The sequence below is a fragment of the Zootoca vivipara genome, chromosome 9 (genome assembly GCF_963506605.1).
Source record: "Zootoca vivipara chromosome 9, rZooViv1.1, whole genome shotgun sequence".
Classification (NCBI taxonomy): Eukaryota; Metazoa; Chordata; class Lepidosauria; order Squamata; family Lacertidae; genus Zootoca; species Zootoca vivipara.
The window spans coordinates 47,224,635-47,248,905 of record NC_083284.1 but is presented as its reverse complement, the minus strand read 5'-3'; the positions used below and the strand labels follow the sequence as shown (position 1 = coordinate 47,248,905).

The 24,271-nt window shown below is 40.3% G+C and overlaps 1 protein-coding gene across 3 annotated transcripts; it reads right to left on the bottom strand.

Moving 5' to 3' along the window:
- Positions 1–6,778: 6,778 nt before the first annotated feature.
- Positions 6,779–24,143, bottom strand: CEP44 (centrosomal protein 44). 3 transcript variants are annotated; one of them, XM_035114071.2, is made up of 11 exons: positions 23,852–24,132; positions 23,178–23,321; positions 22,286–22,433; positions 17,473–17,619; positions 16,731–16,883; positions 14,918–15,067; positions 10,713–10,925; positions 9,658–9,733; positions 7,964–8,084; positions 7,709–7,746; positions 6,779–6,970 (listed from the first exon to the last, which is right to left on the bottom strand). In XM_035114071.2, exons 2-10 carry the CDS (start codon positions 23,264–23,266, stop codon positions 7,716–7,718), a joined length of 1,128 nt encoding a protein of 375 aa, XP_034969962.2. In that variant the 5' UTR covers positions 23,267–23,321; positions 23,852–24,132; the 3' UTR covers positions 6,779–6,970; positions 7,709–7,715. The 3 variants fall into 3 exon arrangements, with proteins under 3 accessions (XP_034969962.2, XP_034969960.2, XP_034969959.2); XM_035114069.2 differs by having other exon boundaries at positions 6,781–6,970; positions 7,964–8,088; positions 24,099–24,143; XM_035114068.2 differs by having other exon boundaries at positions 6,781–6,970; positions 7,964–8,088.
- Positions 24,144–24,271: the final 128 nt, after the last annotated feature.

Here is a 24,271-nt window from a genome sequence, read left to right as displayed (position 1 = left end):
GACAGCCTGCTCAATGCTACACAGAGGAGCAATTTGTTGTCCTTATTATTGATTTTATTGTCTGGTATTATTACCAGACAATTGATGCTTTTGAATTATGGTGCTGGAGGAGACTCTTGAGAGTCCCATGGACTGCAAGAAGATCAAACCTATCCATTCTGAAGGAAATCAGCCCTGAGCGCTCACTGGAAGTACAGATCGTGAAGCTGAGGCTCCAATACTTTGGCCACCTCATGAGAAGAGAAGACTCCCTGGAAAAGACCCTGATGTTGGGAAAGATTGAGGGCACTAGGAGAAGGGGACGACAGAGGACGAGATGGTTGGACAGTGTTCTCGAAGCTACGAACATGAGTTTGACCAAACTGCGGGAGGCAGTGCAAGACAGGAGTGCCTGGTGTGCTATGGTCCATGGGGTCACGAAGAGTCGGACACAACTAAACGACTAATTGTTACATTGTTTAGAGCATTTTTAGCCCACATTTCAGACAAAGTGCCTCCAGAGCATCTTGCATTCGATCAACTAAATCAAGACACTCCTTACCTTTAGGCTTAGCTTACCGTCTTTAAAAGGAGGGAAAGGACAGGGAGGGAAGATGAAAACAGAAATCTACACTCATGTACCCATTTCTAAACAGCAAAGCTGCTTCCTCTCTCTTCCACTGAGGCCGTCTCATGGAATGGCTGCTCTCTGGAGACAGCTGAGGGAAAACTTGATGGAGTCACAGCGGAGCCAATATTTGTACCAGTTACTTTGGAGCAACTACATTATACAGGTAACTTGCAGCTTATGTACATTTAACTTGTGCACATTCAGCTTTACATGCTTGGCAATAAAAAATAAAAAGGAGGTGGGCGTCCAAGAAAAAAGAATCTGGCAATCCACCTGCCATTGAACCCAATGTGTTTTGGCTATGCGCGATTTTGGCTTTCTGTGCTATCCCCGGAACATAACCCCCATGTAAGTTGAGAGTCACTTGTACTCAAAATAAGACAAACCAGTGCAGTGTAGTGGTTAGAGTACTGGACTAGGCTTCGAGGAGATCCCAGTTCAAATCCTATCCAGCCATGAAACTCAGTAGATGAACTTGGGCTAGTCATGACTCAACCTAACCAACCTCCCAAGGTTGTAATGAGACTAAAATGTAGCACCATGATATGCCACCTTGAATACACTTGGATGAAAGACAGGTTGAAATGCGTTAAGTAAATAAAATATGGGAGGACAGAGTTTTTAAAAAGAAAAAGGAAATTTGGAAGAATCCATTTCAAAATCTGGAGAGAACTATTGATCTAGGAATGGTTATATTAAAATCCTAGGTCCCTTCTATTCATTGACTAGGACTCCCAAAATTGCCGGGGTGTTTATGCAAAATAGAAGCTGAAATTTGGTACCATATCAAGTTACTAGAAAATTCAGCTAGAAGTTCACTTTCAAAACACAGGACACAAGTGGAGCTTCCTGACATCCTGTTTCTTGAGCATTTGTTTGGATACGTTCGATGCTGCTGCATTAAAGAAAAAAAGTGTTCTCGCACACTTTCCAGTTTCCATTTCCCCACCATTTTCCTTGTCGCAAATCTTTCAGGGAACATTCAGAAAATTACACATCCACCATTGGGAAACTTCTGTCTGCAACATGGATAGCATTTGTGTAGCCCAGCCTGCTGAATGCCTCAGGGCACCATGCATCTGTTTTCAGTCATAATCTTGTCTTATCTGACATTGGGCATCACACAAATGCTGCAACACAATCCTACTGCATTCCTGGGAGCTCCGCTTCACAAGAGCCTTCCTACCCTGTTCAATGCACAAAGACAGCTGTTTGCATATACTGTAGTGTTGTCACACCCTCCCAGGTTTGACAAACGATGAAGGGAAAGCCTTGCTAACACAGCCTTGCTTTATGTGGTTTCTAGTGCTTCAGAATCTGGTTAGAGTATAGATTCATGTGGCCATGCATTTTCATTAGGAACAGCTAACTTTTTATAAAGAAAAAGAAAAATGCCACGTTTTCCCTTTGATAAATTGCTTAAATCAACTAACTGCACTGACTAATTTATTAATGCTTTCAGACTCACCACAAGTATATAAAGACGCATTTAAAAACCGACTGACATGAATATACTTATTGTGTAAAGCTACATTATTTTCAAGGCACGAGCACTTCACCGCGAGAGTATTTATTCCTTGGCACTTCCTCTCCCTCTCTCCAGCCTGATTTATAAGGTTCTGTAGTTAATTTGATGTTAACATACTGCCTTACAGCTATGCTGGTATTCTTCTTCAGGAAAACATTTTCCAGATTGTCACTTTAGTCATAAAGTACGATCAGAATATTTCAACTCCAAGTGCTGAAAGTCTAAAGGGAAACTTTTGATTCTCTCACCAGTCTTGTATTTTCTGGTTTAAACCCAGAACTGTATTTCAGTAGACTCGCTTAAGTGACACCAGTTACTTGACATTTATTCCCACCCCACTGTGAGTGCTATAAAATGATCACTAGAGTGTCGACATTATTTCCAATATTTTAGACCATAGCTATGCAAGGTACTAAAATAATGTTAAATATTGGTGAATGAATTCCAATTTTATTTAATGGTTGAAATTTCAGGAGTTGGGATGATTTGAATTCAAACTCTCAAGGACGTTAGGTACACTTTGAAACAGCAGCCAATGCCGTTGCGTGGGAGATCAATACAGATCAAAATGAGATCAATACAGATGAAACTGGACTGATGAGAGAACTTTTTCATTGTGTCCTTATTGAATTCACATCATTCCCTTCAGTTGTTTAAGCTTGGCAGGACAGTACTGGTAGAGTTCTGTATGCAGCTGCCTCACTATTACTATTATTTATTGATATACCGGTACCAATGAAGGTCAAAATAGGCTTCAATTACTCAATCTACTGCCATGAAAAAACAGAGAAAGAGATATGACCCACTGGTTTCTTCATATGCAGTTCATTCTTACGCACTGTGCTACATCAGCTCATTGACAGTACGCGCTCCAATGTGGTTTATCAAGAATCTATTTTTCTCAGTCAAATACTAGAATTTCGTGAGTTACTTTTTCCCTTAGGAATTCCTTAGATCAGGGAAGCTTTTAATGTTTGATGTTTTAATTTGTTGGAAGCCACCCAGAGTGGCTGGGATAACCCAGTCAGATGGGTGGCATATTTATATTATTTATATTTATTATTTTTATTCCCAACTATAGGCCATGATGGCTGAGGCTGTTGGGAGTCCAACAACTTCTAAAGGGCCACAAGTTCCCCATCTCTGCCCTAGAGCCTAAGAACACTTTTGCTTAGAAAGTTTAAATGCAATACAATCCTATGCATGTCAGTTCAGAGCTGAAGAGGTCAAAGGGCTGTGCCAGGCATAGGCAAACTCAGCCCTCCAGATGTTTTGAGACTACAACTCCCATTATCCCTAGCTAACAGGACCAGTGGTCAGGGATGATGGGAATCGTAGTCTCAAAACATCTGGAGGGCGAGTTTGCCTATGCCTGGGCTGTGCTGTGTGAGACAGGCAAGTTATGATAATGAACTGAAAGAGTTGCTGGCAGATTACTTTGGCGACCCAACATTACTTATGTTGCATGTGGATGAGAGAAAACAATTATTTTCAGACACCACATTTAAAAGATTTGGGAACTACTGCTATTCCACAACAAAAATGATAGGAACTTTCCTTGTGCCACAAGGTGGTGCCAAAATCTACTATATCTCACAGGTTTTCAATAAGATGCTCTTTTCCAGAAGAAATTAGTTATAGCTAAAATCAAAAGATCATTTACTTTTCAAGAACCCTCCTCCCTTTTCATTACAGCCCATCACATTCCCTCCTCAAGATACCTGAAAGATATGAGACTCTCCAGAGTGAGATTTAACCTGTTATTGAGAAGATGCAGTTGGGAGTAGAAAAAATAACTATATTCCTTAAGTCCCACCCTGCATCCTGAGCAGTCCAGAAACACTTTCTGCTTGCACACAATTCGTTTTTAAAAAAGAGAGTAGCCCACGGGTTCATACAAATAACAAACAGCAAAGCACCACCAGTTTAAAACCAGTTCAATGGCATGCTGATATGAAAAGGTCTTTACTTTGAGTACATGGCATAAGATACTTATCAGCAGGCATGCCATAGGGGTTTACACAATTGAGAAAGTACCTCTCTCCAGGTCCTCTGCCTAACCTCAACAGGGGGACACATTGGGGGTCTCCAAATAAATCTATTAGGTAGGCTTGTGTGGGTAGCGATTATCTGTCAAATACCTATGCACGAATATTGCTTAGGGTTCTTTGTATCCAAAGCCATACAGCAGCTGTTGCAAAAAGGGTATTCTATACAAACATGTACAATTTTAGGAATTATTTACATGCATAAATTTGTTTTTGTTTTTTGTTTTGCTTTTAACTTGTTTTTAACATTTGAAGTTGTTATTGTTTGGCTTTATGTTTTCATATTGTTGAAATGTAACTGTGATATATTTCCATGATACAGGGGCACAGAAATATTTGAAAGAAAGCAAGAAAGTTCTACTTTAAATAAGCACAACATCAAAATGACAATGTTTACTCATAGGATTCCTATCAGTGAAAATGCTGGGGGTGGGGGTGGGGGTGGAAGAGAAGAGTAAGTGTCCTTAATGCAACAAGTTTACAAACATATTTTTAGAGGCAAAAGGACTCAGAACAGAAGAATACTATTTTAATATTTTAATATTAATAACAATATTAATGGGTGGTTTTTACTGTCAATCACTTGAGTGGATGTCAACTCAGGTCATGACAACTGTTTATATAAAGTGCATGGTTGTCCCATATAGCACAATGAGAACTATACTAGAGACTTTTTAAAATGAAAATTCCCCAGGATTCAGTTTCCTTGAGCACTGGGAAGCCTATTTAAAAATGAGAAGAGAAGCTAACCATATTGCTTATGCAAATGAACATAAAATAGCCTCAAGGCCTAAGCTTCTTGCAGAGTTTCCCTGCCTGCAACCTTTCTGCTCCGGATTACTCACAAATGGCTGCCCTTCAAAACACATTTTGAACTGCGTAGAAGTATGTGGATGCAAGACAGAAATCCAGAGCAAATACATCTTTGGACAGATAAAGTGTTAAGCGACCTCTCTTCCCTAATGGTAGGATGAAAGCCCACTTAGCTACTTTTTATTTTTTTGAAGGCTACAGGGGAAATGATTTAGCTAAAATTGGATACCTGGCTAGTTAATTTCCAGTAAACATCCCCTACCTTTTTCTCCTCCAAGCAATGCTCCACTCTTTCTCCAGTCCAAATTCCTAGTACCCAAAGCAGCTTCCCATTAACTAAAAAAAGAGGGTAATTTGGGCTTATGCTTATCGTAGATAGTTCATCCCAAACTCACATTCCATGAAATATAGGTCCAGGCAAACAAAGTATTCATTTTTATAAAGGGGTGAAATATTAAAAGAGGCAGCTGTCTTCATGCCACTTCATGTTGTGCAGTTCTAATCCCACACAACAGGCAAAGGTAGCAAATGGTAAAGATGTGTAGTACAGATAGAAAAGGTGTTGACGAAAATCCAACTTAAGTTATTGACAAATATATATTCACATCTTCCTCATGAAAAACACTGAAACATCTAAAACCTTAGAAATGCAAAGTGCTGGGGCAATATTGACCTAAAAGAGAGTGAATAACTGGAGGTAGAAAGATTAACTCCCTAGCATAGTTTAGGAATTTTTATATTAAGATTTTTTTTTAAAGTTTATGGAATGGAAATCTGCTACACCAGTTGAGACATTTTCATTTAAATTTAATTTAAATCTGCTTTTTGAATTCCTACCCCAGCTCATTTGGTGGAGCTCACATATGCTTTGGAAAAAGACAAGAAAGCTTAAGAAATTAGCCATGTTTTACAACAAAAAGAGAAAAACTGTTTTCTCATCATCCGCTAGCCCGCTAGCCACTCCATTACAAACCTGTGATGTCGAATGCTGTTGTGATTTCACTGTGAGATCTTATCATAGGAAGTGGTGGAATTAAGGCTAATACTTTCTGATTAAATAGGTCCCTGTGCAGGACAGATAAGTATGTGGCAATTCTGAGATCCAAATATCTCAAGTTCCTTCCTGTCCCCCACCATCTACTTTTCACCCAAGTACATCATATTTATGTCTGCTTTACATGAACTTTCCTCTTCAAAGAGACATTTTATATGGCTTCAAAATCATAAAACTGTTGTGTATCTCTGTATACTGACTGGATGGCCTCCAGCTGTGCCAAGTCTTAAAATGTGTCAGGTAATACAGCACTAAAACGCTCAACACATTACCCAGTCCAAGCCTGTAGACCTACTTACCGTACATATTTTAGTGTTTCAGACCAAAATGGCCTTCACTTTGTTAGTCTTAATGGGTGCTACAACGTGTTGGTGTTTTCTGACCAAGCATGAAAATGTATATTTTTCAAAAAGGCTTTAGAAAGTACACATTTACAATATGGTGTACTTGGAGTTTTCGTTAAGGCTTCTACAGCTTTACAGATGGAAGGCATGCAATTCTCTTGGGTGCAATATGAAAGCCCCAGCTGGAGCATTTCCAACAGGATGTAAACCATGGTCCTTTAGCTGCCCTTTCAAAAACATATTACTTAGGCCAGTGCTAGCAAATGTCAATACGAAAACAGAGTGCAAGTACTGGAACAACTCTGCCACGTGCACAGAGGGGGTTTTGTGCAGAAAGTAATTAAGCACAGTTAGGTGAAAATTGCATCAATGACAAAGATATTACAAAATATTTATTTTCATAAAAATAAATAGCTTTAAATAATTTGAGTTACAAAATATCACAAAGAGATTCAGATAGCTCTAAAAATTTAAAGGCATACATAATTGCTTGCAGATATCTGCCTGTGTAGGACAGAATGTTCTCAAGAGGTGTTTCTTGAGGTCTTCAACAACTCTGAAGTTTCTTCAATTCTGAAAATATTATCCAAAGAGGTTAGATATGCCAAACAAAATTGTCTACATGCAGAATGGTAACAGTGAATAAGCACCAATTGCATTTTCACAACTATATTGAAGGGGGGGGGAGGGAATCAGACTAAAAGACAATATGGAAATATGGATTATAGAAAACACATATTCCAAAATATCAAACACATATTCTTAATTTTCCAAATTAACTCAAAATTTTGCACATGTTATTTCTCAGTAGGAAATTATTTTAGAACAATACAAGTAGGGATGGGTGTTAAAAATGAAACCTGCTGAAATAGAATTATACTGAAGGAAAAAACAAACAAACAATGATAATGTAAAGTTTCACAATCAGGCATTACTACATCAAAGTACAATGTTCTTGGGTGTGAAAATGATCGTGGTTTTCGTTTTGCTTTTTAAAAAGAGAAACTCCTTCAGCAAAACATTACCAAAAAAAATCTAATCACTAATAAACATATTTAGCACTCTAATCTCTAGCAGCCACCAGTAAATTCACTTAATGTTGTATTTCGGAAACAAAAATAGTGACTCATCCCACAAACATGGAACTGTAGCTTGATTTATTATCTAGTGCAGCCTTAAGGAAATGCCACACCTGATGCAAAGGCCTTTGAGGTTTGCAAAACACATGTACTTTCTAGATATGTTTTAAGCCAAAACAATTCCCTGCAGAGAAATAAATTTGTCTCTCCCCCCCCCCATCCCATTACTTACATTTTGCTTATTCTCTCCATTCTTTGTACTGTTGTTTCCTGCAATTTCAAAACAGGCTAAATTAATTCTTTGAAGTCCGCATTTTTCTAAGTTTAAAGGCATCAAGAGAGTAACTTTATACAAGCACTTAATTTTATCAAAAGTGCTTTGAAAAAGTTTGCTGTTACCCACCGCCCCAAATAATAATAAAAATCAACCAACATCTACAAGCTCTTCCAAAGCAAATCAGCTAGCATTTGCTGGTTTTTAAAGTACCTTTGAAACCTCTGACAGACCATGGTTATTAACGGCCGTGGCTTTGGGAGATGGGTCTGCAGATAACTGTGAACTGTATCCAGACGACTGATGAAGAGTCTCTGGCAGCTCCGCCTTCTCCCTATCTGCAAAGAAATATTCATTTTAAACATCACCTTTGCCTTTTTGCTCTCTCACATCAGGTCAGCCATCACACAGTTTGATTTACAGAATATATTGACAAAGGAAATTGAGGGAGATGAATTTGCAAAGCTCTGAGATCTTACTCTCACGTTATTTCACAACCATATATTGCAATTGTAACATAGACACTACCTGCTACGATTAACCAGGTATGCCATGATTCCTAGCAATGTAAGCTGTTGCAGATGCCATTACTCAAAAAGGTCATTACTTGAGAATAAACTCTTTCCTGAGAGCTAATGCTTATCCAGGAAAAAAACAAACCCAAAAGTTTAACAACAACTTTACAGGCAACACAAATGGCATCAGGGTTCTTCCAAGCCCTTCTTAAATGCCACGCTGTTCGTGTCATTAGGATCTTGGCATTACCCTAGAGAGTTTTTATAGGCCAACAAAAAAACTCTTTGCAGTGAGAAAACATCACATTGTATAAAATATCCTGTTGGTAGATCGCAGAGCCAACAGAGAGCAGCTGTACTTTATCATACAATTAATCAGTTCCAACTTACAGGGACTACAATGAGTTGATTGACAAGTAATCATACAGCAAACCAACCATATACCACTAATTAATATACATTTTAGATAAAATGAGAATGGGTGTGGAAAATTTCCTGTCTGTTCTGCAGTTCTAAGGCATGGTGAAGTTTTAAATGTGTCTCTTGCAATTATGGTCTGTAATTTTTCAAAACAAGATGTTTTCCAAAACACTTTACACAAACATAAACATACAAATAAACTATATTACAATTTTAAGACAAGTCTAAAAATGTACATTTCAAAACACTACAAAATATTATTAAAACTAGCATGAACATGACCATAAAAAACAAAACATGAAACAATCACGACCCAAAACTAGTCATTTAAAAGGATCAGTAAAAAGATAGGCCTTGAAGGCTCATTTAAAGGTCCTGAGGGATGGAGCCTGCCTAACTTCAAGCAGAATTTAGTTTCTCAGTTGGGGGGCCAATGCTGTACATGTACAAAGAGAGGACAAGGCAACACTCCCAAAAGTGACTATCCACTTTTGGTCTGGATCCCAAACTGGGCATCTCTCTGAGGGCTACTTTTGACAGGTGGGAAGATCTGCCTACCTGTCAATCACCTGATATCATAGGACATCAGGTGGCTCTATGTCCACCAAAAAGCACCGGGGCTTGCATTTGGTGTTATTTAAATTTGATGCAGAATATAAGCCCCAATGGGATTGGTTCCATTTGGAATCTTCCAGTTGGGTTAGGTTTTGGAATTGGGCCCAAATTTAAATAGCGTAGAATGCAAGCCCTGCTGCAATGGAACAATCAGGATTTCTTCCAGACAGCAGGTGACATTTGAGTGTGGTTGGCCAAAAAATGGCTGCATGGGCCAAACTGGTGGCCTTAATTTGACTCGCAGGCCTGAGGTTTCCAACCTCAACAGAAAATGAAATTTAAATAGACTGCATTTCAGTTTGCAACAACACATTTAAACTGACAGTTTCACTGGAGAAAGCTACATCAAATACTCACCAGGAGAAACTGGAGTCATATTTCTGCTAGAGGTATTTTCTTCACTCACGTTATTAAAATCTGCAGATAAATCAGCCTGAAATTATAAGACATTTCCCCCCTTTATAACGGTGCTCTTCAGCAAAATAGCTAGCATTTCCGACATCTGGTTAATGATCTCCTTCAGTACGTTTCAGTGAATGGGTTATAATACACTCTCTAAAACAACAGTATCAGCAGCATATAGACAACATCTCTTTTCAAGACACTACCTTTTAATTAGGAAGATACCATGGGTTCATGTATGCCAGTTCTATCCCTCGTTTCCTCCCATCACAATCATCCGAATTTGGCAAACAATGGTCTAAACTAAGCCACCAATGTTTCTTGCACATCACATTGGGCTGAATCCATTGCTGAAATTCTGATGATGCAACGGCCTTTCATGTGTACCAACAGAGCTCCCTCTCCCTCTCCTGTCCCTTCTAGCACTCCCTCGCAGCTTCAAAATTAGCTCTAAAGGACTGGGGACCATTCAGGAGGGAGATGAGAGAGGAAACAGAAGTCCCATTGCGCCAGTGGAACTAGCTCAATTGGTAGAGCATGAGACTCTTCATCTAAGCATCATGGGTTCAAGCCCCATGTTAGGCAAAATATTCCTGCATTGCAGGGGATTGGACTCGATGATCCATGTGCTGCCTTTCTGCTCTACAATTCTATGACTCCATGATTCTATATACATGGTGTACATTGAATGAAGCACAGTTTATTTCTTGCTAAAGTAACCAAGAGTTATTCTTTAGTTATATCTCACAATTGGAAATTTATGCCCTATACAACTGACATACAACAGAATAAAATTCAAGGTGCTGGAGGTATGAATAAATAAAAAATAAATACAGTAAAATAAGTTAAATTGGCTCATAAGAAGAAAGGCCACAGTTGAGCAACAGCTTTACTAGAAGCAGCCCAAAGGATACCCAGCTGGTAAGCTAAAACAAAACATTATTATTATTATTATTATTATTATTATTATTGAGCTCAAAGTGGCATAGCTATAGGTGGTAAAAGCATACCTTTTTGGACTGCAGTAACAGTTGTGTTTCAAGTAGTAACAGCCGGCTCAGTAAATTATTCCACTCCTTTTCATCTATAACAACCTTTCCCTGCAGTTTATCTTCTAACGCCTGTAACTTTTCTTCTACCCAGTCCAGTTTATTAAGCTTCTCCTGCAGTTCATCAAGTTGGCTCTTTAATTCTTGCATTTCATTACTATTTTCCTCCAAGACCTGTAAATAATATTTCATTCATCCAAAGTCTTAGATACCGGTAATCTTTACTCATTAGCCCCCTTTGTGCCTTAATTCTCTCCGACAAGAGGCAGTGATGGCCACCAACCTGAAGTCCTTTAAAGAGGATTGAGGGTTAAAGAAATGAATGGAAGATAGCCATCATGGCTAGTGGCCATGGATAGTCTTGTGTTCCACCTCCACTGCAAGAGGCTTTATGCCTCTGATACCACTTGACGGGAATCACAGGTGACGGGAGTGCTATTGCTCCCAGGTTGTGCTTGAAAGCTTACCACAGGTATCTTTCTGGGCACTGTCAGACTGGAGTGCTAGGCTATAGACTAGACAGGCGTTTGGCCTTATTCACAGGCTCTTATGTTCTTAAAGGATGGGTGCAGCCACACTTTGGGCCCTGCTGTTATGATGAATGGCTCAAGGGGGCTACTGGCAGCATTATGTAGATTGTATTCCCACTAGCTGCTTTTGCTATTTAATCATGTGTCAAATTTATTACTATTTCCTGTACCATTGGAACCATCTTTCCTCTCCCCCCCCCACTGTTCTAGTGGTTCTTTCAACACCCCACCAGAGAAGATTTGGGGGTGCACAGGGGAAGAAACCCCTTCATGGATCAATGCCTTGTCGTGGCGAAGGGGCTTGAATAACTCAGAGAAGCTATGAGCTATGCCATGCAGGGCCACCCAAGATGGACAGGTCATAGTGGAGAGTTTTGACTAAACGTGATCCACCTGGAGAAGGAACTGGCAAGCCACTCCAGTATCCCTGCCAAGAAAACTCCATGGACAAAGACAACAGGCATATAAAAGTTATGACGCTGGAAGATGAGCCCCTCAGGTCGGAAGGCGTCCAACATGCTACTGAGGAAGAGCGGAGGACAAGTACAAGTAGATTCAGAGCTGATGAAGCGGCTGGGCCAAAGCCGAAAGGACGCTCAGTTGCGGATATGCCTGGAAGCGAAAGGAAAGTCCGATGCTGTAAAGAAAAATATTGCATAGGAACCTGGAATGTAAGAAGCATGAATGGAGGTAAGCTGGATGTGGTCAAAAATGAGATGACAAGAATAAATATCGACATCCTGGGCATCAGTGAACTAAAATGGAAGGGAATGGGCGAATTCAGTTCGGGTAACTATCATATCTACTACTGTGGGCAAGAATCCTGCAGAAGAAATGGAGTGGCCCTCATAGTCAACAAAAGAGTGGCAAAAGCTGTAATGGGATGCAATCTCAAAAATGACAGAATGATCTCGATACGAATCCAAGGCAGACCTTTTAACATCACAGTAATCCAAGTTTATGCACCAACTACCGGTGCTGAAGAAAGTGAAACTGACCAATTCTATGAAGACCTACAACACCTTCTAGAAATGACACCAAAGAAGGATGTTCTTCTCATTACAGGGGATTGGAATGCTAAAGTAGGGAATCAAGAGATAAAAGGAACAACTGGCAAGTTTGGCCTTGGAGTTCAAAATGAAGCAGGGCACAGGCTAATAGAGTTCTGTCAAGAGAACAAGCTGGTCATCACAAACACTCTCTTCCAACAACACAAGAGACGACTCTACACATGGATATCACCAAATGGGCAGCATCGAAATCAGATTGATTATATTCTCTGCAGCCAAAGATGGAGAAGCTCTATACAGTCAGCAAAAACAAGACCTGGGGCTGACTGTAACTCAGATCATCAGCTTCTTATAGCAAAATTCCAGCTTAAACTGAAGAAAGTAGGAAAAACCACTGGGCCAGTAAGATACAATCTGAATCAAATCCCTTATGAATACACAGTGGAAGTGAGGAACAGGTTTAAGGATTTAGATTTGGTGGACAGAGTGCCTGAAGAACTATGGATGGAGGCTCGTAACATTATACAGGAGGCAGCAACGAAAACCATCCCAAGGAAAAAGAAATGCAAGAAAGCAAAATGGCTGTCCAATGAGGCCTTACAAATAGCGGAGGAGAGGAGGCAAGCAAAATGCAAGGGAGATAGGGAAAGATACAGGAAACTGAATGCAGATTTCCAAAAAACAGCAAGGAGAGACAAGAGGGTCTTCTTAAATGAGCAATGCAAATAGAGGAAAACAATAGAATGGGGAAAACCAGAGATCTGTTCAAGAAAATTGGAAATATGAAAGGAACATTTCGTACAAAGATTACCATAATCAAGGACAAAAGTGGTAAGGACCTAACAGAAGCAGAAGACATCAAGAAGAGGTGGCAAGAATACACAGAGGAATTATACCAGAAAGATATGGAGGTCTCGTACACCCCAGGTAGTGTGGTTGCTGACCTTGAGCCAGACATCTTGGAGAGTGAAGTCAAATGGGCCTTAGAAAGCACTGCTAATAACAAGGCCAGTGGAAGTGATGATATTCCAGCTGAACTATTTAAAATTTTAAAAGATGATGCTGTTAAGGTGCTACACCCAATATGCCAGCAAGTTTGGAAAACTCAGCAATGGCCAGAGGATTGGAGAAGATCAGTCTACATCCCAATTCCAAAGAAGGGCAGTGCCAAAGAATGCTCCAACTACCGCACAATTGCGCTCATTTCACACGCTAGCAAGGTTATGCTTAAAATTCTACAAGGCAGGCTTAGGCAGTATGTGGACCGAGAACTCCCAGAAGTGCAAGCTGGATTTCGAAAGGGCAGAGGAACCAGAGACCAAATAGCAAACATGCGCTGGATTATGGAGAAAGCTAGAGAGTTCCAGAAAAATGTCTACTTCTGCTTCATTGACTATGCAAAAGCCTTTGACTGTGTCGACCACAGCAAACTATGGCAAGTTCTTAAAGAAATGGGAGTGTCTGATCACCTCATCTGTCTCCTGAGAAATCTCTATGTGGGACAAGAAGCTACAGTTAGAACTGGATATGGAACAACTGATTGGTTCAAAATTGGGAAAGGAGTACGACAAGGTTGTATATTGTCTCCCTGCTTATTTAACTTATATGCAGAATTCATTATGCGAAAGGCTGGACTAGATGAATCCCAAGCCGGAATTAAGATTGCCGGAAGAAATATCAACAACCTCAGATATGCAGATGACACAACCTTGATGGCAGAAAGCGAGGAGGAATTAAAGAACCTTTTAATGAGGGTGAAAGAGGAGAGCGCAAAATATGGTCTGAAGCTCAACATCAAAAAAACCAAGATCATGGCCACTGGTCCCATCACCTCCTGGCAAATAGAAGGGGAAGAAATGGAGGCAGTGAGAGATTTTACTTTCTTGGGCTCCTTGATCACTGCAGATGGTGACAGCAGTCACGAAATTAAAAGACGCCTGCTTCTTGGGAGAAAAGCAATGACAAACCTAGACAGCATATTAAAAAGCAGAGACATCACCTTGCCTACAAAGGTCCGTATAGTTAAAGCTATGGTTTTCCCAGTAGTGATGTATGGAAGTGAGAGCTGGACCATAAAGAAGGCTGATCGCCAAAGAATTGATGCTTTTGAATCATGGTGCTGGAGGAGAGTCTTGAGAGTCCCATGGACTGCAAGAAGATCAAACCTATCCATTCTTAAGGAAATCAGCCCTGAGTGCTCCCTGGAAGGACAGATCGTGAAGCTGAGGCTCCAATACTTTGGCCACCTCATGAGAAGAGAAGAATCCTTGGAAAAGACCCTGATGTTGGGAAAGATTGAGGGCACTAGGAGAAGGGGACGACAGAGGACGAGATGGTTGGACAGTGTTCTCGAAGCTATGAACATGAGTTTGACCAAACTGCGGGAGGCAGTGCAAGACAGGAGTGCCTGGCGTGCTATGGTCCATGGGGTCACGAAGAGTCGGGCACGACTAAACGACTAAACAACAACAGGGGAAGAAAAGCCCTGATGTGCTAGCGGGACTCTTGCTGGCTCCCACTAGCACACCTCTTTAGCTGAATCCAGCACATAATGATGCACAAGATACCGGTATATTAGCTGATTATTTCAACAGCCAGGTGAGTAAAAAAATTTAAATGGTCCTACCCGTTCATATACACTGTCCGGACCATCAGCGATACAGACAATTTCATCCTGCTCCTCCTGCTCCTCCTCTTCTTCCTCCAGTGCTTCATTGATTATGTCTTGAGGGAGTCTTGCGCTTAACATACTTTTATGATGTTCTATTTGAGGATTCTTTGCCATGTAAAAGACCCCACACACAAAGTGATGCAGAGAGTATTAATAAAGACCTTATAAGTCAACAGCAGAACACCTTTTAATTGAACCTGGCTATGTGCATGTATGTGCAGCATAAAATACTTGAGGCATAAAATACAAAAACTTAGAAGTGATTTTGAAAAGATAAAAACAAAATAAAAAACCACTCCCAGTATTGTATAGACAAGGAATCTCAAGTCTAAAGGCCCCATCCTCCTATTGGTTCAGCATTAGCCCCATTTTTAATAAGTTGCGAGAACCAGGAATTGAGTTTGTAATACAACTTCTGCAAACTGTTTTAAAGGACTGTTTTAAAGAGGACTGTTTTAGAAACCCTCTATCAATAGTATTTGATGCCTTATTAATACACAAATAGGGTCTGATAAATGTTGTAACTGTGGATTAAACAAAACAGATCACATACACATTTTCTGGAATTGTTCTCAAACAAAAATATTCTGGAAATCCATTCAGACTAGTATCTCTGATATGTTAATATACCCTTGGAACTTAAAGTATTTCGGTTTGGTTATCAAAAAGGTTTTATTCTGTAAAATGATATAATGAAATAATGTTCAACTTTATTACTGTTGCTAAGATTATAAAAGCTAAAAGTATCTGAATGGATTGAAAAACTTTGGTCCATAGTTGCTATGAGTAAGCTAACTTATTATAAAAGACTACATATAAACCAGCCTAACAGATTTATGGAAAAACTGGGGTTTCGTAATGTTTTTCGTAATGCTTTGGAACAAGTTCAATAATAATATCCAAGTTTATGCTGCTTTCAACCTGCTGTAATGATATTTCTTTATGTTATTTGAATTTTGTTTATTTTGTTTCATAAATTTCTTTAAAAAAAAAGAAACACACCAGACACACCAAATTATGTACTGAGAAATCCTCCCCAGTCAAACTGCTTCAGGAGCAGAGGGTCAGGATTCATAACTCCATATTCCGAGCCTGGCAGACAGCCAACATAGGGGCCCGTCAAACATCACTGATGCCAACGTGCAGTCCTCAAATACCAATCCTTGTACTGATATACTGATTCATGGAGATGGGATCCGTGAAGATTGCATACACTAGATCAGGCATCCCCAAACTTCGGCCCTCCAGATGTTTTGGACTACAATTCCCATCATCCCTGACCACTGGTCCTGTTAGCTAGGGATCATGGGAATTGTAGCCCAAAACATCTGGAGGGCCGAAGTTTGGGGATGTCTGCACTAGATGAGGGCAGGAAACTTCTGTATTCAGTGGTTTAGAGCATGAGCACAAGCAAAGCAGGAGTTCACTGTAGGCAACTCCTTTACCCTGTCTACCAATCATGAGTTTGGCAGGATAAAGGCTCTTTAATGAGACCTCTGTTTCAAGTTACAATGAGGTTTGCTTTGACTAAGTACTAAACTATAAAGGGCGATTCTGAAAGGTAATCTTACAGTGCCAGGTTGACAAGCCTAGAAGGCAGTGGCACAAAGAATCAAAGAGCTATCTGAACCCAGTTTCTGGTGAGCATTTTCCAGACAACTTGTTCAGTAAAAAAGCTATTGCTGCTGGAAACAGTTATCTACAGTTTTTTGTCTAAAATAATTGTGAATTTTAATTCTTCTTCTAAAATAATTTTGAGTGCTCTTGCCTGCTGAAAATCCATAGTAGAGATTGTTGCAGAATCCGAAAGAGTGGAGAAAGGATTTGTAGCACAGAACATTGTAGAATCGGGAACACTAGGACTGTTTGCTTGTAGCTGAGGTTTAACTGGATGGGTTCTTTTTCTTGTTTGGGATTTGACCTATAAAGCACACAGAAATCCCGTCCAAATAGTTAGTGTTTTCCTGTTTTTAAAATATGAAGTATATTCTAACAACATTTTGTTGATGTAATAATGCAAGTATATGAGCTCTAATGGAAAGATAAACACATACAGTACACTGTATCCTCAAGAGTGATTTTGAAGAGCAAATTGTAGCAATCCAATCAAATCCAAACATAGTATTACACAACTTTGCAAAAAGTTGTAACTGAAATTAAGTCAAAGTATAGCACTATGTCATTTTAACTGCCTATAAACTGATGTGCAGGAAGAAGAAAACTATTGGGGGGAAATGAGAATTATCTGATCTCCCCATTACCCATAGACAACAGAAATGGGGAGTGGGGTCCACACCCAAACCAGAGCCAGTTCAGTAAGACACCCTGAGAGTCATTCATAAATTTTGTTAATTAAAATAATAAACTGATAAATGGAGCAAACACAAAGTTTTCACACATCCAAGAAACTGTAATAACAAAAATGTGCTGGTTATTTTACTTAGACCTTAAAAGATATTGACATTTTTATTTCTCAGAAGTATGAACTAAATTAATAACTTTATCAATACCTTATTCATATTACTTAATTCTTTATGCCTTTTATAGACTGAATTAATAATGTCACAAACAATCTGTATTTTTCTCTCTGCAAAGCCATATTGGAGGAACTGCTGTTTTGATAAGACTGGCTTATACTGAAATTGATCTCGGAGAACCTGCAAGGAACAGAGAAAAAATTAATTGCTTTCATAGTCACTATAACTGTGGGTTACAACTAGTGCATGAACACCCAGGAAGTGCTTTTTGCATTCCTGTAATTTCTAGGCCTGTCCAGCAGTTGAAACCATATCAAAAAAGAGAGACCACTGTGCTGCTTTTTTGTTAACTTCTGTTCATTAGGATTCCTATTAGATACCTAAATGTACAAAAAGTCTATACTTTTTATTTGAACAAGAGTTTAGAGATGTAATTTATCCCAATTTCCCTATGCCAGTTTGGCTTGTAATACACAGGTCTGTGGATAGCTTTTACTGTTGATATATTGCATTTAATAGTAATGAGACACCTAGCAATTTTAAAAATACAGTGGGTCATGTTCTATTATGCATCAGCTTACATACAGATCTCCTGCCAACCTAGCAGTTCGAAAGCATGCAGTGCAAGTAGATAAATAGGTACCGCTCTGGCGGGAAGCTAAACGGTGTTTCCATGTGCTGCTCTGGTTTGCCAGAAGCGGCTTAGTCATGCTGGCCACATGATCCAGAAGCTGTATTCTGGCTCCCTCAGCCAGTAAAGCGAGATGAGCACTGCAACCCCAGAATCGTCCACGACTGGACCTAACAGTCAGGGGTCCCTTTACCTTTATATACAGATTACTTGTTACCTTATCTGGCAAGTGTAATGAGCACCAGCCTTCCTTCACCTCTTGGACATGGTGAGAAGGGCAGATTCCTGCCTGCTCCCCAGCTCAAAGGCTGAGAGTAAGGCCAAGAAGTCATTGTTAAGTGTGTGCTGCAGCACTTCCACCAAACTCTCAACGTCTGACACTAGAGGAAGCTTCTTTGGTACAGCTAAGCTGGGGTTGGGGGGATTTTTCCTTCATAGTGTGAGATCAGTGAAAACAGTAGTGACAAGGACCTGGTAACAGGTTTTAGCTTAACTAGTAAGTTCAGCACTAAAATCATAGATCCTTTAACTCACATGTGAACAAACCCCATCTTATCTCTCACTTAATATATCATACAAGTTAGAACACTGCCTATAAAACATCACAACATAATACATGCTGAGCTCATACAATCATGTGAATGCTATAACAATTTATGTTTGTAACCTCCATAATGCCACACAACTTTTTCAGAAGACCTTTACACCATGAATGTTGCTTTAATGTTCTACTTTTGGACGTTCTAACTTACGTTTTAAAGTAGATTTTCCTTTTTTAATTTTGTAAGTGGCTTTGAGACATGTGGTGAAAGTAAAGTTTATCTGAAGAAGTGTGCATGCACACGAAAGCTCATACCTATGACAAACTTTGTTGCTTTGTTTAGTCGTTTAGTCGTGTCCGACTCTTCGTGACCCCATGGACCATAGCACGCCAGGCACTCCTGTCTTGCACTGCCTCCCGCAGTTTGGTCAAACTCATGTTCGTAGCTTCGAGAACACTGTCCAACCATCTTGTCCTCTGTCGTCCCCTTCTCCTAGTGCCCTCAATCTTTCCCAACATCAGGGTCTTTTCCAAGGATTCTTCTCTTCTCATGAGGTGGCCAAAGTATTGGAGCCTCAGCTTCACGATCTGTCCTTCCAGGGAGCACTCAGGGCTGATTTCCTTAAGAATGGATAGGTTTGATCTTCTTGCAGTCCATGGGACTCTCAAGAGTCTCCTCCAGCACCATAATTCAAAAGCATCAATTCTTCGGCGATCAGCCTTCTTTATGGTCCAGCTCTCACTTCCATACATCACTACTGGGAAAACCATAGCTTTAACTATACGGACCTTTGTCGGCAAAGTGATGTCTCTGCTTTTTAAGATGCTGTCTAGGTTTGTCATTGCTTTTCTCCCAAGAAGCAGGCGTCTTTTAATTTCGTGACTGCTGTCACCATCTGCAGTGATCAAGGAGCCCAAGAAAGTAAAATCTCTCACTGCCTCCATTTCTTCCCCTTCTATTTGCCAGGAGGTGATGGGACCAGTGGCCATGATCTTGGTTTTTTTGATGTTGAGCTTCAGACCATATTTTGCGCTCTCCTCTTTCACCCTCATTAAAAGGTTCTTTAATTCCTCCTCGCTTTCTGCCATCAAGGTTGTGTCATCTGCATATCTGAGGTTGTTGATATTTCTTCCGGCAATCTTAATTCCGGCTTGGGATTCATCTAGTCCAGCCTTTCGCATGATGAATTCTGCATATAAGTTAAATAAGCAGGGAGACAATATACAACCTTGTCGTACTCCTTTCCCAATTTTGAACCAATCAGTTGTTCCATATCCAGTTCTAACTGTAGCTTCTTGTCCCACATAGAGATTTCTCAGGAGACAGATGAGGTGATCAGGCACACCCATTTCTTTAAGAACTTGCCATAGTTTGCTGTGGTCGACACAGTCAAAGGCTTTTGCATAGTCAATGAAGCAGAAGTAGACGTTTTTCTGGAACTCTCTAGCTTTCTCCATAATCCAGCGCATGTTTGCTATTTGGTCTCTGGTTCCTCTGCCCTTTCGAAATCCAGCTTGCACTTCTGGGAGTTCTCGGTCCACATACTGCCTAAGCCTGCCTTGTAGAATTTTAAGCATAACCTTGCTAGCGTGTGAAATGAGCGCAATTGTGCGGTAGTTGGAGCATTCTTTGGCACTGCCCTTCTTTGGAATTGGGATGTAGACTGATCTTCTCCAATCCTCTGGCCATTGCTGAGTTTTCCAAACTTGCTGGCATATTGGGTGTAGCACCTTAACAGCATCATCTTTTAAAATTTTAAATAGTTCAGCTGGAATATCATCACTTCCACTGGCCTTGTTATTAGCAGTGCTTTCTAAGGCCCATTTGACTTCACTCTCCAAGATGTCTGGCTCAAGGTCAGCAACCACACTACCTGGGGTGTATGAGACCTCCATATCTTTCTGGTATAATTCCTCTGTGTATTCTTGCCACCTCTTCTTGATGTCTTCTGCTTCTGTTAGGTCCTTACCACTTTTGTCCTTGATTATGGTAATCTTTGTACGAAATGTTCCTTTCATATCTCCAATTTTCTTGAACAGATCTCTGGTTTTCCCCATTCTATTGTTTTCCTCTATTTCTTTGCATTGCTCATTTAAGAAGACCCTCTTGTCTCTCCTTGCTGTTTTTTGGAAATCTGCATTCAGTTTCCTGTATCTTTCCCTATCTCCCTTGCATTTTGCTTGCCTCCTCTCCTCCGCTATTTGTAAGGCCTCGTTGGATAGCCATTTTGCTTTCTTGCATTTCCTTTTCCTTGGGATGGTTTTCGTTGCTGCCTCCTGTATAATGTTACGAGCCTCCATCCATAGTTCTTCAGGCACTCTGTCCACCAAATCTAAATCCTTAAACCTGTTCCTCACTTCCACTGTGTATTCATAAGGGATTTGATTCAGATTGTATCTTACTGGCCCAGTGGTTTTTCCTACTTTCTTCAGTTTAAGCTGGAATTTTGCTATAAGAAGCTGATGATCTGAGTTACAGTCAGCTCCAGGTCTTGTTTTTGCTGACTGTATAGAGCTTCTCCATCTTTGGCTGCAGAGAATATAATCAATCTGATTTCGATGCTGCCCATTTGGTGATATCCATGTGTAGAGTCGTCTCTTGTGTTGTTGGAAGAGAGTGTTTGTGATGACCAGCTTGTTCTCTTGACAGAACTCTATTAGCCTTTGCCCTGCTTCATTTTGAACTCCAAGGCCAAACTTGCCAGTTGTTCCTTTTATCTCTTGATTCCCTACTTTAGCATTCCAATCCCCTGTAATGAGAAGAACATCCTTCTTTGGTGTCATTTCTAGAAGTTGTTGTAGGTCTTCATAGAATTGGTCAATTTCACTTTCTTCAGCACCGGTAGTTGGTGCATAAACTTGGATTACTGTGATGTTAAAAGGTCTGCCTTGGATTCGTATCGAGATCATTCTGTCATTTTTGAGATTGCATCCCATTACAGCTTTTGCCACTCTTTTGTTGACTATGAGGGCCACTCCATTTCTGCTACAGGATTCTTGCCCACAGTAGTAGATATGATAGTCACCCGAACTGAATTCGCCCATTCCCTTCCATTTTAGTTCACTGATGCCCAGGATGTCGATATTTATTCTTGTCATCTCATTTTTGACCACATCCAGCTTACCTCCTCTCATGGTTCTTACATTCCAGGTTCCTATGCAATATTTTTCTTTACAGCATCGGACTTTCCTTTCGCTTCCAGGCATATCCGCAACTGAGTGTCCTTTCGGCTTTGGCCCAGCCGCTTCATCAGCTCTGAATCTACTTGTACTTGTCCTCCGCTCTTCCTCAGTAGCATGTTGGACGCCTTCCGACCTGAGGGGCTCATCTTCCAGCGTCATAACTTTTATATGCCTGTTGTCTTTGTCCATGGAGTTTTCTTGGCAGGGATACTGGAGTGGCTTGCCAGTTCCTTCTCCAGGTGGATCACGTTTAGTCAAAACTCTCCAGTATGACCTGTCCATCTTGGGTGGCCCTGCATGGCATAGCTCATAGCTTCTCTGAGTTATTCAAGCCCCTTCGCCACGACAAGGCATTGATCCATGAAGGGGATGACAAACTTAGTTGGTCTCTAAGGTGCTACTGGAAGGAATTTTTTTATTTTTTATTTTTACTTTTCCATTATTCTCAACAAGTGGTGGTGTCACAAAGGACACTTGAACTATATAAATACCTTATAAACAGCATCAACAAAACGCAAGTCATTCTTTGCCATGAGTTTCACATCCGATTCTACTAGAAGTTCTGCAATGTACGTTGAGAAGGATGTGAAGCAATAGCTGATAATGGGCAAAAATGCAGATGGATCCCCCTTTGCCAACCTATAATAGAGAGAAAAGCTAGACAGTAAGAGAATATTGTATTCCACTGCACCAGCTGTTCTATTTCTGTTCCTCTAGAAACACTATATTAAAATCAGAGTTGTAACTATTTTACAGTGTACTCACATTTTGGGTGCTTTCAAATTTCCAAGCATATCTAAGTCCTTTTTCTTGTTAACTGCAACCAACATTTTGTAAGAAAGTTTCTACTTGATAAGCATCTTTGCTTTCCATTTAAAGACACAGGAAGGGGAGGCAGGGTAACATATAAAAAAGGGTCCCTTCAGACCACTGTTTTCTGCATGTCTATTCTGCATTTGTAGTGAATTTAAACTGCAGCATCTACACATCATTCAGCTATATTAGACGTTCTGCAGTGATGATACAATACCCTGATACAATTATGAGCCCAAAGCATCATGATTGCACATTTAAATAATGCCCGGAAAGACCCTTCCCCATCCAACGTCAGACTATATGGATTAATATGCTGCAGATAGTTGGTTTTAGCTGCCTACCCGTGTTCTTCTATTATCCAAACAGGAATACAAGCAAAATTCTTGCCTATTCTTTAACAAGTCAGTTTACCATACTGTATAGTTTTTTTAACTGGTCCACAGTCAACGCAGAAGCAACATTAAAATAACATGATTCTGATATGAGAACTGTAGATACCTTTCCCAGAAAATCATGTTCTATAGAAACAATGAATATTATAAAAAATAAAGATATACCTGCACTTACCCAGCATAATTGACATCTCTGGGATAATTTAAAAGTCGAAGTCCTTGCTCTATTTTACGCAAGTTTCCTTTTAAATCTCCTGTAGCCATGCTATCACATTACAATTCCTTTTTCATTCAGATCATAAGAAGTGCTCAGTACAGACTAGAACACAGAACAGTTGCATTTTAGAATTCAAATGTATTGGTTAGTCATATTATATGCTCACATTATAGAACTAGCTCAAAACAAAAATGGTCTCAAGCTTCATTGTATGAAAACAACTACGGTATCCACTTTCAACCTTGCACATGGGAAGGACACATTTCATCTTAAGTGGCATTTTTAGGGTCATGAAAACAAAACAAAGAATTGTTTTGCAAATACCACACTTTCACTCTGGAAACCCAGGCTACAACTGTACGCCCATTAAACCCAGTAGGACTAGCTTCTGGAGCATGAAATAGGATTGCACTGGGAAGGTTACAGCCCTGTGCACACTTATTCTGCTTGCAATCCAAACCCACTTACCTGGAAGAAAGCCTCATTGAATTCTATAGGACTACTTCCGAGCTGACAGTTAGGATTCTGCTTCCCATTGAGCTCATTTCCACGAAAATCAGGTGTAGGATCAGACTGCAATTCCCCCCCTTTTTTTCTTACACAGACTGCAATCCTACACACAATTAATTTACCTGCTGTTTAGCAAGCACCTACTGAACTCGGCGAGGCTTATTTCTGCAGCTGACACATCGCTATTGCTATTAATCAACAGCAACGTCAACGGCGCCTTATGACCAACAGGTATGATAGGCTCCTCATAGTCAAAAACAGACTCGGGACAACAAGAAAAAGGAATAGGGAAAGAGAAGCACAGGTAAACGGGAGAAGTATAGGCGGTTATTTCGGTTACACGTGCATAAGGTTGCAGATTCAGCTTACCGGCCCTGGCCCACCTTTGGCCTGACGGAAGTCGGAGCCCCGCCCACTTCCTCGCGCCGCCCCCGCCCTTCCTTCCTTCCTTCCTTCCTTCTCTCTGTTGGCGGCAGTTTGAGCGCTCCCGCGGGAACTCGAGGCAGCCTTTCGCTCCGCTCCGGCAGATTTCTCACATATCC